General features: G+C 41.1%; 1 protein-coding gene across 1 annotated transcript in view; it reads right to left on the bottom strand.

Moving 5' to 3' along the window:
• Positions 1-12,426: 12,426 nt before the first annotated feature.
• LMNB1 (lamin B1) overlaps positions 12,427-16,285 on the bottom strand; it is a 42,472-nt gene continuing 38,613 nt past the window's right edge. The window contains exons 8-11 of the mRNA XM_074953046.1: positions 15,041-15,145; positions 14,524-14,643; positions 13,815-13,931; positions 12,427-13,094 (exon numbers count right to left, since the gene is read on the bottom strand). Coding sequence (XP_074809147.1) covers positions 13,053-13,094; positions 13,815-13,931; positions 14,524-14,643; positions 15,041-15,145 — 384 coding nt within the window. The 3' untranslated portion in view covers positions 12,427-13,052. The remainder of the gene's footprint in view (positions 13,095-13,814; positions 13,932-14,523; positions 14,644-15,040; positions 15,146-16,285) is intronic.

Here is a 16,285-nt window from a genome sequence, read left to right as displayed (position 1 = left end):
TGTGTGTGTGTGTGTGTGTGTGTGTGTGTGTGTGTGTGTGTGTGTGTGTGTGTGTGTGTGTGTGTATGTATGTGTATGAATGAATGAATGTGTGAATAAAGATGAGATTGAATGGAATGTTATAGCTGTAACTGCTTACTATGATAACAACCTTGCAGAAGGTGGGTGTGTGTGTGTGTGTGTGTGTGTGTGTGAATGAATGAATGTGTGAATAAAGATGAGATTGAATGGAATGTTATAGCTGTAACTAACTGCTTACTATGATTCTTTCTGTATTCACAATAAATGTGGTATTTTGCCTTTTTCCCTTTAATAAGATCCTGCTGGTTTTTATTTTATTGGTACAACATGGAAAGCACAACTCATGGGAGTAGCAACCAGTGTTAACCATTCAACCATCACAAAGTGAAAATAATGAACAAATACAAAACTATGCACAACGCTTAGAGGGTACTGTGGGTCAGAGACCATTCTAAATTAGAATTAGCCTGCGTTGAAAAAAAGATGAACATACAATACAGCAGCAGGACAGAAAATAAAAGTAGGTGTTGTTGCATGTATCAGAACAGAATTTCTTCCCATTACCAGAACCTGCTTGCAAACTTTGTAACTATGTTGATTCTGGTGCTGAGCAGATTGGCTGCGTTGATTTATGTTGTTCCCAAGATGATCACAAGATATTTGCTAGTGAACTAGAAAGTTAGCTCAAGATGGTGATTCTAAAGAAGAGGGCAAGCCAGCATCTAGTGCTGAAATCCATTTAGACTTAATGCACTTAGTGTGCCCTCAATCTGTTGTGAAATGAAGCAGGAAGAGGTTACTCAGCTATGCAGTGCTGTCCCCCCCCAATGGGTGCTCTAATCCTATGCACCTCAGATCAGAGCTTTTAGGTAGCAGTGTCTGGCCCTTGCGTGCGCCCGCCACAGCCTCATGCCCTGCACCGAGGCTATATAGATGAAAGGATGAACTGCCCTCAGTTCCTTTTCTACCATGGAGTCTGTTGTAAAGAACCCTGAAGCAGAGGGGAGACACGAGGGTAGTGGAGCACTCATAGGGGGACACATCTCAAAGAACCACAGTTACAGCACAGGATGAGAACCTTCTCTTTCTTCTTCAAGATTCAGAGTAGCAGCCGTGTTAGTCTGTATCCGCAAAAAGGAGGACTTGTGGCACCTTAGAGACGAACAAATTTATTTGAGCATAAGATTTCATGAGTAACAGCTCACTTCATCGGATGCATGCAGTGGAAAATACAATGGGAAGATTTTATATACACAGAACATGAAACAATGGGTGTTACCATACACACTGTAACGAGAGTGATCAGGTAAGGTGAGCTATTACCAGCAGGAGAGAGGGAAAAAAACAAAACAAAAAAACCCCACCTTTTGTAGCGATAATCAAGGTGGGCCATTTCCAGCAGTTGACAAGAATGTCTGAGGAACAGTGGGGGGTGGGGGGAAAAGAAATAAACATGGGGAAATAGTTTTACTTTGTGTAATGACATATCCACTCCCAGTCTTTATTCAAGCCTACAATAATGGTGTCCAGTTTGCAAATTAATTCCAATTCAAGCAGTCTCTCGCTGGAGTCTGTTTTTGAAGTTTTTTTGTTGTAATATTGCGACTTTTAGGTCTGTAATTGAGTGACCAGAGAGATTGAAGTGTTCTCCGACTAGTTTTTGAATGTTATAATTCTTGACGTCTGATTTGTGTCCATTTATTCTTTTACGTAGAGACTGTCCCATCTGGCCAATGTACATGGCAGAGGGGCATTGCTGGCACAAGATGGCATATATCACATTGGTAGATGTGCAGGTGAACGAGCCTCTGACAGCGTGTTTCCCATGGGAGTTCCGATCTAGGCGACTATCAAGCAGTACCCTCTACGCAGGGGTGGGACTTTGGAGTCAAGTCTAAGATTGAAGATGGAACAGAAGAGCCAAATACTGCATCAGAAGCTGAGGCATTAGACACTTCAGAGTGTCCAGCAAATGTATGGACGGACAGTCAAGCTACAGCTCCACATAAGTCTGTGATGAGAGCATTCTTAAGAAAGGATACTGAAATACAGAGTGATTGTGTAGAATGAGTTAATATTCTAGAGGGAGGTTGAAGATCACAAGAGTGATAGCAGTAGGCAATTCCGCTAGATAGCCATCTAGAGTCTCTGCTTGGAAATTGGAGACCACTGTCTAGAATGGAGAGAAAAAACCTGGGAGATTTCCTCAAAGGCTTGTTCCGAACTAAAAGGTTAATGCCCTCTCAACATCAAGTATATTTTAATGTTGCATCTCCTTTATCCTAGTGTGGCATAGGGAAGAAAACTGTAAGGTGGATAGGTTAATTTATGTGGAAGTCCAAAGATACCTTTGGCAGGAACTTGGGATGCGGTCAGACAGACCTTATTCTTAAAGAAGACAGGGTATGGCATCAAAGCCCCTATCTCACCCACTCTGAGCAGAAATAATGGCTAAAAGAAACGCAGTTTTCGTAGACAGCTATAGAAGAGAGCAGGTTGTCATAGGTTCAAAGGAAGGCCTTGTAAGACACCCACGTACCAAGTTGAGGTCCCATGTTGGCATAGGGCATTTGATTTGAGGGAGGAGGTTGTCCAGTCCCTTGAGAAACCTCTGTTGTAGGATGAGCAAAGACAGAAAAACCCTCTACCATACGATGGAAGACCATAATAGCTGCCAAATGCACTTTTATGGATTTTAAAAGATAATCCTGTCCTTGTTAGTTCTAAGATATAATCTAATACATATGATAGTGGCAAAGATGTAGGTGAAAGATGTTTTAGGTCACACCAGTGTTTGAATCTCATCCAGTTTTGGGTATACGTGTCACAAGTAAATTGTTTCCTGCCATGTAACAGCACTTTGTTTACTTCCTCAGAACAGGTTGTTTCTAACCACGCCAACCATCAATCAGACTTGCGTTGAGCTGGAGAACCCCAAGGTTGGGATGACTGATTTGACCAGCATCCTGAGAGAAAAGATGGGGACAGTCCAGAGAGCAATTGGCTCTGTCAGCAAACAGTGAGCTGATTAAGGAAACATGTTTCTCTGCGCCATGTTGGAACTATGAGAATAACTTTGGCTTTCCTTTACCTTCAACAGCACCTTGAGTATCAGGAGAAATGGATACAGAAGGCCTGGACTCCAATGAAGGAGAAAGGCATCTCCCAGGGCGTCAAGCAGAGATGGGAGCACTTCTTGTTCTTGACTGTGGTGAATCTGTGGGACGACAACATTGAAATACTCGGAGGAGTATAGTGGGATCTATCTCCCATTTACAATCTTGTGAGAGGCGTCTGCTGTGGTGTTTTGTAAACTCAGATGTAGGGCCGTCAATCACAGTTAATGCCTGTGATTAACTGAAAACAAAATTAACGCTTTTTTTTTAATGCATTAATTGCGTACCTGTGGGAGGGGAGGTAAGGCATCAGCTGCAGAGGAACCAGACTGTGCCTGGTCAGGTACAATAACCCAAGCCACCACCAGAAGGCAGGAAGAGAAGACAAAAGAGTAATTGGCTCCCATCCCAGAGAGGTAGGGATCCTGCTCCTGCCCCGTGCCCCATTGCCCCTAGCCAGCCCCTCACTCCTGGGACTCACCACCTCCACCTGCCTTCTCCCCCACACACCCCAGTGCCATGTCCCATTGCCCCCGGTCACACCCTCACTCTGGGGACTGACCCATGCCTCAATGCCCCCGGCTACTCCCCTCTCCAGGGACAGATTCTCTACCCAAAAGACTTGAAGACTGTTTCCTGGAGTCTTTTTAAGAGGCATTTCTTCTCCAATGCTCTAGGGGAGTGTTGCGCCAAGGAGGTTGAAACAGTTGACCTGTTGAGAGACCGCTGTAATGTGGGGGGAGTCCCCTCACCAGGGTCAGAAGCTGGCTCGAGCGAACGCTCCGTTACGAAGAGACAGTTTAAGTTGTCGGTTCTTTCTAACCAGACTTTAGTTGCAGGCAGAAATTACAATTTTTTGGAACATGTGACTCCCCAAGGCAGCAGACACACCAGGAGTGTCCATCACCGCTCACGATAGCCTCTCAGCACCATAGGCAATGTTTAAACTTGGAGAACTGGTTTAAGTTCTCCTGAGGGGAAGAAACAAAACAGGTGGAGGTACAATGGTCATTTTTTAAAAAAATGAATCTTATACTTTTAGAAGATAGCTGTAGTAATTCTATAGTTTTAAAAGCAAAGCTAACCACCACAAAAGAAATAGAGAACTAAAACTATTAAGCACATGAGAAAAATACAGTAAACTCAACTCAGATGCTGCCGAGGGTCTGTCGCAAGCAGACAATGGAGAAGGAACTCAGGGTGGCTTGCCCACACAGCTCTATATAGGCTTAGTGCAGGACACGAGGCCATCAGCATGCACAGGCCTAACAAACACTGCTACCTAAAATCTGAGGGCACCCATAGGAACACTACTCGAAGCAGCAGCAAAGCCACTGGCTGCAGAAGTAGGCACCCTATCATGTCTCAGTGGAGTGCTAGGTACAGGGAAGAACATCTGGTCCCAACTGCCTTCCCCAAGCACTGCAGTCTGTTCCAAATGCAAAATTAGTCTTCTGAGCAGGGAAGCAGGAGTTTTTTAAATGTTGCCACTGGGGCTTCAAACTGCTGCAGATGTGGATAAGATTTCAGGAATTTATTGCTAAGCTAGGGGAGTCTCCAACCCTTCCAACAGAGCATCTGTGACAATCCTCCTCCTCATCTCCAGATGGAGTGCAAGTGACGGAGAAAACTGCACAGGGCAGAGGGTGTAAACAAGGTAAAGAAAAACCCACTTCTCAGATGAAAGAATCCTTTGTAAAAGGTCTCTGAAAACCAAAGGAAACATCCACTCTACTTGGCTGAGGGAGAGAGTGAGGAAAGAATGGGGGAAGATGGAGGGGGGAGGGGAATCAGTAAATATGCTTCAAGTTTAACAAAAACAAAAAGAAAAGGAGTACTTGTGGCACCTTAAAGACTAACCAATTTATTTGAGCATGAGCTTTCGTGAGCTACAGCTCACTTCATCGGATGCATCCGACGAAGTGAGCTGTAGCTCACGAAAGCTCATGCTCAAATTGGTTAGTCTCTAAGGTGCCACAAGTACTCCTTTTCTTTTTGCGAATACAGACTAACACGGCTACTACTCTGAAAGACAAAAAGAACTCTGCTTCCATTCCAGTGGGCTGGAGAGATCTTGCATGCAACAGAGGAAACATTTTCAAAGAACAGGACCAAAAAAAATCATAGCCATAAAAAAGCCTGGTACATTTAGCACTTGAAGCTCCTTGAAACTCTAAAGTTGACACCCATTTTAAGCAATGGGCACGTAGTAATAGTGCAAAGGTATCGTTTGTTTTGTATATATCCTAGGGTCTATTTAAAATAAACTAGGGCTGTCAAGCAATTAAAAAAAATCAGTTGCACAATTTCACTTTTAAATATAAATACTATTTATATAAAATATTTTGGATGTTTTGCACATTTTCAAATATATTGATTTCAATTACAACACACTACAAAGTGTCCAGTGCTCACTTTATATTTATTATAAATATTTGCACTTTAAAAAATAGTATTTTTCAATTCACTTAATACAAATACTGTAGTGCAATCTCTATCATGAAAGTTGAACTTACAAATGATTTGTGTTACATAACTGCACTCAAAAATAATAAAACTAGAGCCTACAAATCCACTCAGTCCTACTTCTCGTTCAGCTGATCGCTCAAACAAGTTTGTTTACATTTGTAGGAGATAATGCTGCCTGCTTCTTGTTTACGTCACCTGAAAGTGAAAACAGGCATTCACTTGACACTGTTGTAGCTGGTGTTGCAAGATATTTACATGCCAGATGGGCTAAACAGTCATATGTCCCTTCATGCTTCAACCACCGTTCCAGAGGACATGCATCCATGCTGATGATAGGTTCTGCTCAACAACGATCCAAAGCAGTACAGATCAACGTATGTTCATTTTCATCATCTGAGTCAGATGTCACCAGCAGAAGGTTGATTTTCTTTTTTGGTGGTTCAGGTTATGTAGTTTCCGCAACGGAGTATTGCTCTTTTAAAACTTCTAAAAGCATGCTCCACGACTCGTCCCTCTCAGATTTTGGAAGGCACTTCAGATTCTTAAATCTTGGGTTGAGTGCTGTGGCGATCTTTAGAAATCTCATATTGGTACCTTCTTTGCGTTTTGTCACATTTTCAGGGAGAGTTCTTAAAACGAACAACATGATGGGTCATCCTCTGAGACTGCTGCAACATGAAATATATGGCAGAATGCAGGTAAAACACAAAGCAGGAGACATACAATTCTCCCCCAAGGAGTTCAGTCACAAATTTAAATGAGCGCCATCAGCAGGGAAGCACGTCCTCTGGACTGGTGGCCAAAGCCTGAAGGGGAACACGAATGTTTAGCATACCTGGCACGTAAATACCTTGCAATGCCGGCTACAAAAGTACCATGTGAACGTCTGTTTTCACTTTCAGGTGACATTGTAAATAAGAAGCCAGCAGCATGATCGCCTGTAAATGTAAACAAACTAGTTTCTCTTAGCAATTGGCTGAACAAGTAGGAGGACTGAATGGACTTGTGGGCTCTAAAAGTTTTACATTGTTTTGTTTTTGAGTACAGTTATGTAAGAAAAAAAATCTAGATTTGTAAGTTGCACTTTCACAATAAAGAGATCAGTACATGTATGAGGTAAACTGAAAAATACTTGTTTATCTTTTTACAGTGCAAATATTTGTAATAAAAATATAAAGTACTGTACACTTTGTATTCTGTGTAGTAATTAAAATCAATATATTTGAAAATGTAAAAAAAATCCAAATATTTAATACATTTCAATTAGTATTCTATTGTTTAACAGTGCAATTAAAACTGCAATTAATCTAGATTAATTTTTTTTGAGTTAATTGATCATGGTTAACTCATGTGATTAACAGCCTTAAAATAAACCCATCAGAACAAGGATACCTTTTGCCTGTCTGACACAAGTAATGACTTCTGTCCACAGCAGTGGATCCATAAATAACTTCTATACTTGTTAATGAAAATTCATGTAGCATAGTAATTCTTATTTCAGAAATAAATCACTACTGTTTGCAACAATACTGTCTCTTTGCCTTTAAATACTATTCAGAGGTTTCTGCTATGGGCTTCCTGAGTTCTGAAAAACAGCTATTCTAAAATCAACCAGATGGAAACTTTAAAGAGAGTCATGAAATGGAAAGAGTCTGGAATGAGTCAACATGTGTCTTCACTAAGACATTAAAATTTAGTTATAACTCACATACAGCAACTTTCATCCAAGGATTGTAACATATTTTACAGTTTCAAATACACTGAAGTTATTGAATTAAGATCATAGGAAACTTCTCCAGTCACTCAACTTCTATTTCCAACAGACTTCTGTATATTACAGTAGCCTGCAGAAACTCATATCACACAACAGCTGCTTAATTAAAGACTGAAATCAGAGTTAGATGTAGCAAAAGTAGCAAGGTTGGGAAACTTAACAAAGTTCTAAATATTGATCAAGTTGCCTGTGTTTCCTTTGCAAAACTCATCTGACTAGCATTAGCTGTCCTATTTGGGGCAGGCACTTTTAAACAGTTTACTTCCCTGCTCATTAGATAGTCCCTCCTTTGCCTGAGGAAACTTACTTCACATTATAATCAATTAGCATGCATTTTGTGCCTTCAAAAAGGCAGACAGTTCCCCCTCTCTCCCAGTAATGTCCATAATATGCAAGGTACTGAATGAGTATAAAAGCAGTTTCCCCTGAAGAGTTCCCTGTCCAAATATCGCTCTGCCACCCCATTGCTCAAGACTCCACATAAGTAACAAAATATACAACATCTGAAAAAGTAGTTCCTTCCTTAACAGTTAGACAAGAACTCAGGATATTTTGTTTGTTTCTCCTGCAAAAAGTGAATGAAATAACTGACTCTTAAATAACAATTTAGGTTTATTTTCTCAGATTTTTTTTATACTATGCCAGATGCTTGAACAAGTCTAATTCAGACACGTTTGGATAGTTCGTTCCTTCTCCATGCAGCTGGGAGGCAAATCAAGCGGCAGCAGGAGTGAATACACAGGTATATTTGTTTTTATTAGAACTTACTAGTACTCATCCATTGTATTTAAAATGATTAAGGCTAAAGGGTTAATTAATTTGCCAAGAACAGAACAAATGCAACTTGTTTTATAGAAGTTACACGACCAACCAATAAGAACATGCAACTCGCCTCAAGACCCACAGACCCAAAGGCTAAAAAGCACTTGAACTATATAAACCTTATTTCTGAAAAATAAAACCAGCTTCCATTTAACAGGGAATGCTGTTCTGGTTCAAATAGGAACCTGGCTGTATTAACATAGCAATAAAATATACCAGATTTGGGCTAACATGCAATTAAATCACTGAATAGTTCCTCATATTGTGAGGTAACCTACAGCTGTCAAGAAATGGCAGCCTTGGACAGGATTTACTGTACCTGTTATGTACTGGAGAAAAAAAAAGTCTTCACACATTAGTGCAAACCAAATCATTCATGTGTTCACGCACATCACAAGTGGAACATGTCTACAAGGCTAACTGCTAGATTACGTTAGGAAGTCAGGGAATAAACTAAGAATGACCTTCAGAAATAGTCCTGAGAACCATAGTCAATGCAACATTGCACAGTGCTATTAGCAGTTAATTCACTGATCAGGATCTGTCCTAAATACATCAGCTTAGGTTAACTCTCCCCTAGATCAGTGCATATGTTAAGAGACTTTAATGCAGCAACCGAAGTAGTCAAGTGGGTTTTAATGCAACTCCACTCCAGGATACACAAAAAACCTCTGTGTGAGGGAGCAAGAATCATCAATTTTCACAAAACAAAAGCTGCACTTGGTATATATAAATGTGACACCTTCCCTCCAACCATTGAGCTGGTGTCAAAAACTAACTTTTTTATTATGGTAAGTAAGAATTTAACATTTAAAAAACAGACTGTAGCTTGCATAAATCCAAATTTACTTCCAAAGCTTAAAACAGCTATGTTTTACTTCACAATGTCTATTCAGTAAAGTGAAACAACACTTTTACAAGTCATTATGAAGCTTGTAAGACAATGGTAAAAATCTATAGGGAACATTCTGGTAGCAAGGCTCCCATCTTGTGGTAGGATGTTTCACTGTGAAGTTCAGCAGCACATAACCACAAAAGTCATTTATATTCACTAGCACTTACCCTGTTATTTTAAAGAAAAAAACCTAAATATCTTATTACGTCACCTTTTTTAAAAAATTGATATTTACCACAAATGTTGATTTACCACAGCATTCAATAAATTTGTAATGTACTCAACAAGAAGCTCTCTTTACAGAAAGATTTTCAAATACCAGCTCCTATCCATGGTTTAGCTGGAAAACAGAACTACAGTTCTGTTTATGTAAAATTCCCAGTTCCATGGGTGCAAATAGCACAGGCTCTATAAACTTGAAGCCATGGAAATTTAATTATGATTTTGGCGTTTCAAGTTCTGCAAACAGAGCACCGATGGCTACATGTGGAATATAGTCATAAGTAATACTGGCAGTACAGAATGGAATTCCACTTTAATTGACACTGAGTGGGCCTTAATTGGAATACCCTTCTAGTTTCTGCCTCCAGCTTTAAAACTGTAAATAGCAAGTATAGATGAGGAATGTAAGTGACCATTTCCTACACGGAAAGAATACGTGAAGAGGGTGTGTTCAGTTCTGAAGAAAGCCACAGACAGCAGAGAGATTAATATAAACATGGATCAATTAGCCCCATTGGTCAAACATAGGAAAAGTTTTAGACAAGTTATAAGATTTAGCAAGGAATATTTAAATTGATATAGACAAACCAGTTTCCAAAAATAAATAAAATAAAAAAAATACTCCAAATTGATTTTTTCAAATTTACCCAAAACTCAACCCAAACTTTGTGTTTTTAAGAAAAAGCTTAATTGATTTTGTTTTCAGGTCACTCCTGTGCTTTCCTCATTGTGGCCAGAGTTTTAAGAAGAAATTCTTAACTGCTATGGTAAAAGTTGTTCATAGTATTTCTAAGGAGTTATGAGTATGCATATTTGTAGTGCTTTATCCAAATGAAAACTTGAATGTTTCCCCCATTACAAATATTATGTCCATTTTTTTTAATCGTAAGAACACACCATGAGAATACCAGAAATATTCAAGGCAAAGCAACTTTCAGGAACAGTTAAGGATAATGCATGCCCCAATAAAGAAGTGTTGAGTAGATGACCAAATAGAAGGACGTTTCACTCCAAATAATTCCATTGAGCACATTCATCATTGGAGGAAGATTTCAAGACCAACTGGCAAAACTTATGACTGCCACTTGAACCTTTGAGAGTAATCACTTTTTACATGGATATCTGAAGGCCAGCTGAACTCTCTTCTCTGCATGTCAAGAAACAACCAATCTGAAGTAGTTGCATGAATTATACAAGCCAAGTAACAATTTTATTAGCATAGATATTAACCTAGCCTCAATCTAGTTTAAGTATTTAACCAACTCATACCTAGTTTATGGCTCTCTCTTCCAGGAGAGAGTGAACCACAGACAGAATGCTTGAATTCCAAACCCTCATTTGGACTTTCTGTAGTCTAGATCAGGGGTCGGCAACCTATGGCACGCATGCCAAAGACGGCACGCAAGCTGATTTTTAATGCCACGCTGCTGCCTGCCGGGTCCCAGCTGCCGGCCCCGCTCAGCCCACTGCCAAATCCAGGCCGGGATCCTGGCAGGCAGCAGCATGCCATTAAAAATCCTGCCCACCCCGGCCCACTCTTCTCTGCCCTCATCCCCCCCTCCCCACAGGGGCAGGGTGAAGAAGCTTGGTCCTGCCAGCTGCTGCTGCAGGGCAGGCAAGGTTCCCCCCACCATGCTGGGTTCCTGCCCTTCCTCCTCTCCCTCCCTGCCACTGATCAGCTGACGGCCCTTGCAAGGGAGGGGGAGAAGTGGAGCCGCAGCGTGCTCGCTGCTCCAGGGAGGAGGCGGAGAAGAGGTGGGGACGGGGCCGTGGGGAAAGGGGGGGAAAAATCAGGGCATATCCCCCCGTGACCTGCTCTGGGCAGGGGGCTGGGAGCACCCCCATGACCCTAGCCCACACCCACAACCCCAGCCCCCTGCCCCTGCACACACCCCCCCCCGACCCCAGCCCTGACTCCTGCACCCTCCTCACACACCCCCAGCCCCCTGACTCCTTCACCCCCCACACATACCCAGCCCCCCCACACCCCATGCCCTGATTCCTGCACCCTCCTCACACACCTCCAGCCCCATGCCCTGACTCCTGCACCCCCCACATTCTCACCCCCACCTTGAGCACCAAACAGGAGCTCCTGCACCCCCCATCCCACATTCCTGCCTGCACCCCTCACACCAAATGGTGCAGGTAAGCATTCCACACCCAAACATCCTGCCTCAACCCTGAGGCTTTCATTCTAGCTCCTGGCCAAACCCTACACCCCAACCTGCTCCTTCACCCCCTGCCCTGTGCTCTGTGCACTCCCACCCTCAGCTCAGTGCAGCGAGAGAGAGGAAGAGAATGGGCCAGAATCAGGGAGAAGGTAGGTACCCACTCTACGTGAGCAGGGCTGGGATCCCAGGCCGGCAGCCAGGACCCTGGCTGGCAGGAGCTGGCGGAGGGAACCTCAGACTGGCAGTGGGCTGAGCTGCTCAGCCCACTGCCGGTTTGGGGTCCCGGCCACCAGCCCCGCTCAGACTGCTGCCGGTCTGGGGTTATGACTGCCAGCCCCTGGGCAGCTAGGGTACCAGCCACAGGCCCCACTCAACCTGCTGCCGGCCTATGTAAACAGAACCCCAGGCTGGCAGTGGGCTGGCAGCGTAAGATGAGCATTTTAATTTAATTTTAAATGAAGCTTCTTAAACATTTTGAAAACCTTGTTTACTTTACATACGACAATAGTTTAGTTATATAATATATAGACTTAGAGAGAGAGACCTTCTAAAAAACATTAAAATGTATTACTGGCATGCGAAACCTTAAATTAAAGGGAATAAATGAAGACTCGGAACACCACTTCTGAAAGGTTGCCGACCCCTGGTCTAGATAAAGGCATGAAAAAGTTTCTGGCCCAGTAAATTTCTAAAAGGGTGTCTGGGCGCAGCAATAGGGAAGCTTTCAGATTGCTGAGGAGCACATATTTCAGATGCAGAGGTATCTATGATTACATTCCACATTTCACCATATCTAGCCCTTTCCCCAATGAAGAGAATTTTAGCTTTCTTCCTAAAATGTGGAGACAAGACATGTCATATTAAAACAGCTTTTTATTTGTTAATATCACATAAGAAAATTTAAGCAAGTTACACTATCTTTAAAAACACAACTAGCATGTTTAACATGAAACATCCCCCTCCCACCCTTGGTTAAGAAACTAAGTAAAGAAAAAGGTACCAATAAAACAAGTTTTTTCTGCTTCCTTCATCCTCTGATGAGTGCTTACGTGATTAGGCTTTGTTGTTTTTTTTTTTTAAAAAAGAAAAGCTTGTCTTTTCTATAAAAAAGTTTTGTAACTTTGATTGCGTAGTACAAAAACAGAGTCTTCAGTACAAAAGAATTCATCATCTTGTAAATGCCTTCCACTCCCCAACAGCACCTAAATATAAAGGGATCAACAGCAGATGGCTAGTCTAAGTGATGTAGTCTAAAAAACAAAAAAATACAACACAGTGGCATATTTCCCTTTTAACAAGAATAAAAAAAGACTGGCATAAAAAATTGAGGGGTCATTTTCAGACAGTACATAGTTCAGTGTCAACAATTCACATCTTGCAAGAGTTACAGATATGGTTTCTTTTACAAAACTTTCTTTTCGGTGACAAAGGAAATTAAGGCCATCAGACTTGCAGCTTAAAAACTCACATAAAAGAAATATAAAAATATTGTGCTTCTGAGAAGGCTCTGCTCTACAGGCAAGGATTACCATAATCTGAGGAAGCTGGTTGACTGAAGAAATTCACATGATTGCACAGCTTCTGTTAGCTGCCCTTGGGTCTCCCTGTTAGGAATAGAGAAAGTTAGCTCTGAAAAAAAAAAAAATCCTACAGTTGAAGATTCAGCATCTTAAAAATGCCACTTCAAACCACTAGAACATGTGATACCTGGTATAGTCTAAGCCAAAAATCAGTCATTACTACAGAACTTTAACTCAAAATAAATTACCCTCTGTAGCCAGAGGAATGCTAGGTATCCTCTCCTGGAGGAAGGTAGTGAAAAAAAGGGAACCAGTAAAACACAAGTTTAAGGGTAATTATTATTTTGGAATGTGAAGCTAGATATTTGGTAAGTTTTGTGGAATGGGCATGAAGTACGATTAGTTTTTTCAACTGAGTACATTAAAGATATAGCTATATTTTCTTAAATTGCTAGGATTCTTTAAGGTACTAAACTGTACAGTCCCAGAAATATAGATGTGCAAGTAAAACGTACTTCAACTACTGTTCAACAAAAATTTGAATCTATACTAATCCCATAAACAATGTTATGAGACTTGGCTTTCAACCAAAGAGTCTGGCAACTGAAAATAATATTTCCCACAGCAGCCATAACTCTTTATGGTAATATGTAATATTCTGTAGCATCTTGTGCACTAACTTTACCTTTATATGGGTGTTCTGGTTATGAGCTTGGACTGATATTTTCCCAAAATTCAGTGCTCATGTGCTTGGCGTCTCATTTTTTAAATAATAATTAGACTAATCTGCCCTTAACAAAATACCTGCTGGTGAAAAAGATCCTCTTCTTCAATTGCCTCAACTGCTTCTTCCTCAACTTCCTCCTCTTCTTCACCTTCACGTAGAGTTGTTTTGAAGACAGTGGTTCTCTGAGCAACTTCCTACAATAAGAGTTAGGTTTTAGATAATAAAACGGTAACACTTCGTAAGTCTAGAGACCTGATGCTTCTAAACCAGGTGCCAATATCATGCCTACCCTGAAACAAAGAACCTTTGCTTGTTCATCTGCGGCCTGAATAGACTTTATTCACGTGCCTATACTATACACATTAGCAACACATACTAAGAAATGCGCTTTTCATATTGTTTTCCTTGTTAAGTTCCTCCAGTAGTTAAACGGACTCCTTTAGGGACTTCGGTCTAACGTAAGTTTTCTTTTAGACATTTCCTGCTCTAAGAATTCTCTCTCTCCCTGGAAGTCAACTGATTGTTCCCACAGTTCCAATATCTTTATAAGCAAATGCTACTGAGTTTTGGAGATTTAATTCAAGCAGAAAGTAAAGCATTTCACCATAATGCCAGGAGGCAAGCATTACAAGACCAACCTTACTGGAAAGCCGGCCTTAAAACTATCTTCAAACATTTTTTTGAAATGTTCATCTTTATTGGGATGCAACTTCTGTCCAGAACCTAATTTGTCAGTCCAGTAAGCAGTCTTTCAAGAAAGGTTTAACTATATCTAATCTAATTTACCTCTCCCTGAGAGTTTTTCAATATAACTTTCACATCTTTGCCAGTGCCCCAAGAATTCTGGTTCTTCCAGATGAGGTCAGAGGGAGGGCTGGCAGTAACTCCAGCATTTGCAGCCCAGACCTGGAAGAGAAAGGAAGTCATACAGAGACCTGAATGAAATGAGTCTCAGTCACACAATACATCTGTGATTACGGCTAGTATGTGAGAGAAGTGGTTAGGTGCGGAAACTTGGTGGATTTACCCCTCTTAAAAGTGGAGGCCTCTGCCCAGTCTCTGTGCATTTGTTTTACCTGTTTAAAAAAAAAACCCACTTTTGTACATGCAGACTGGACAGTTTTAATGTATATCTTCATGTGCAAGTGCATGGTCAAGACTCAAGGTGCACTTGATGCCAATAGAGATGCTAATATCTTAAGTGATCTGAAAATACGACTAAAAACTGTAAACTCATTCTCCTGTTTGTGTTTACATTGCTTTCAAACAGTTTCACATCTTTATCAAAGCTAATTTCACTTACTGTAACAGCCTGGCCTGCCTTTAGTACATATCTTGAGGTATATTTGTAACTGACAGAAGTGTCTCCTATTTTTCTGATCATCTCCCAGCCTCCCATTGGTTGATCCTATGTACAAAGGGAAAGGAATTTAAGATTAAATTTACACCAACAAGTATAATTTCCTGCAAGATAAATAGAAATCATCATAAAGCCCCCCCCCCCCGCCAGACAGCGAGGAAAAAAGCTTTGGAAAGTTTTCTGTAATATTTGAAGTCCACATAATTACAGAGCTAAATAGACTCAGATTAGCTCTCATGTTCCAGAATGAAACATCACACCATGTGACATCTAATTTATAATTCTGATGTTAAATTGGTTCACGGGTTTATTTTTTTTAAAATGTGACATCTATCATCACAGCTTGGGTTCGGGAAATATAGAATATGAACCCCATTACAAATATTTAGTACCTTTTAGGACTCAAACTTTTACATATGAAGTATCTCCAATCTTCTGGAAAACCAAAGACACTCCTGTCATTTTTCTGTTTCAGAACACATCTCCCTAACAGTACTCTGTGACTGCACTGTTGTGACAAACACTTTTTCCATGGTTGGTGTAACATGGCTTTTTATAAGTGATGGCAAGAATAAAAAAAAACAAAAACACAAATATTTATGGTCTCTGCAGATAGAACATTGGAAATGTTCATGTAGAACTGAAGGTTTAATTCTGAAAAAAACTTCTTTCTGAACACAGAAATAAACTTCCAAATGTGAGTGCAATGCGGTCTTGAGTCTGAAGACACTAAGATATATGAGGCAGCCCTATCTTATTGAGGTTTAGGGTTGATAATCAAGTAGTCATTGTGACAAAGTGGGATATATCTGTACCAAATTATGAAGTCTACTTCGTATTGTGTTGAACTGCACACTTCGTAATTGCACTGCATTCCAGAGAGTGCCCTGCTCTGGAAAGATGTTGGACACCATCTTGAAGGACTATCTGGGGATATCCACTCGGAATGACAACCAGAGGCCCACCACTATGAAACAATGGATTTCTTACACACTGACCTGCAGGAGGGGCTGGAGCATCCCAGTGGAACACATGGAAAGGGGACAGAGGCGACCTACTAGAGGGTGAAGTTCTGCTCTATGCAGAGTAAGGACTTGCAGGAGAGAGAGAAAAGGAGGGACTCTGCCCAGCTTTAAACTCTGACAAACCTTGGACTTTCAGAAGGATGACGACAGACATGGGGGGGGG

The sequence above is a fragment of the Natator depressus genome, chromosome 5 (assembly GCF_965152275.1).
Source record: "Natator depressus isolate rNatDep1 chromosome 5, rNatDep2.hap1, whole genome shotgun sequence".
Taxonomy (NCBI): Eukaryota; Metazoa; Chordata; order Testudines; family Cheloniidae; genus Natator; species Natator depressus.
Note: the sequence above shows the minus strand (reverse complement) of the source record. Positions and strands in the feature narration are given on the sequence as shown.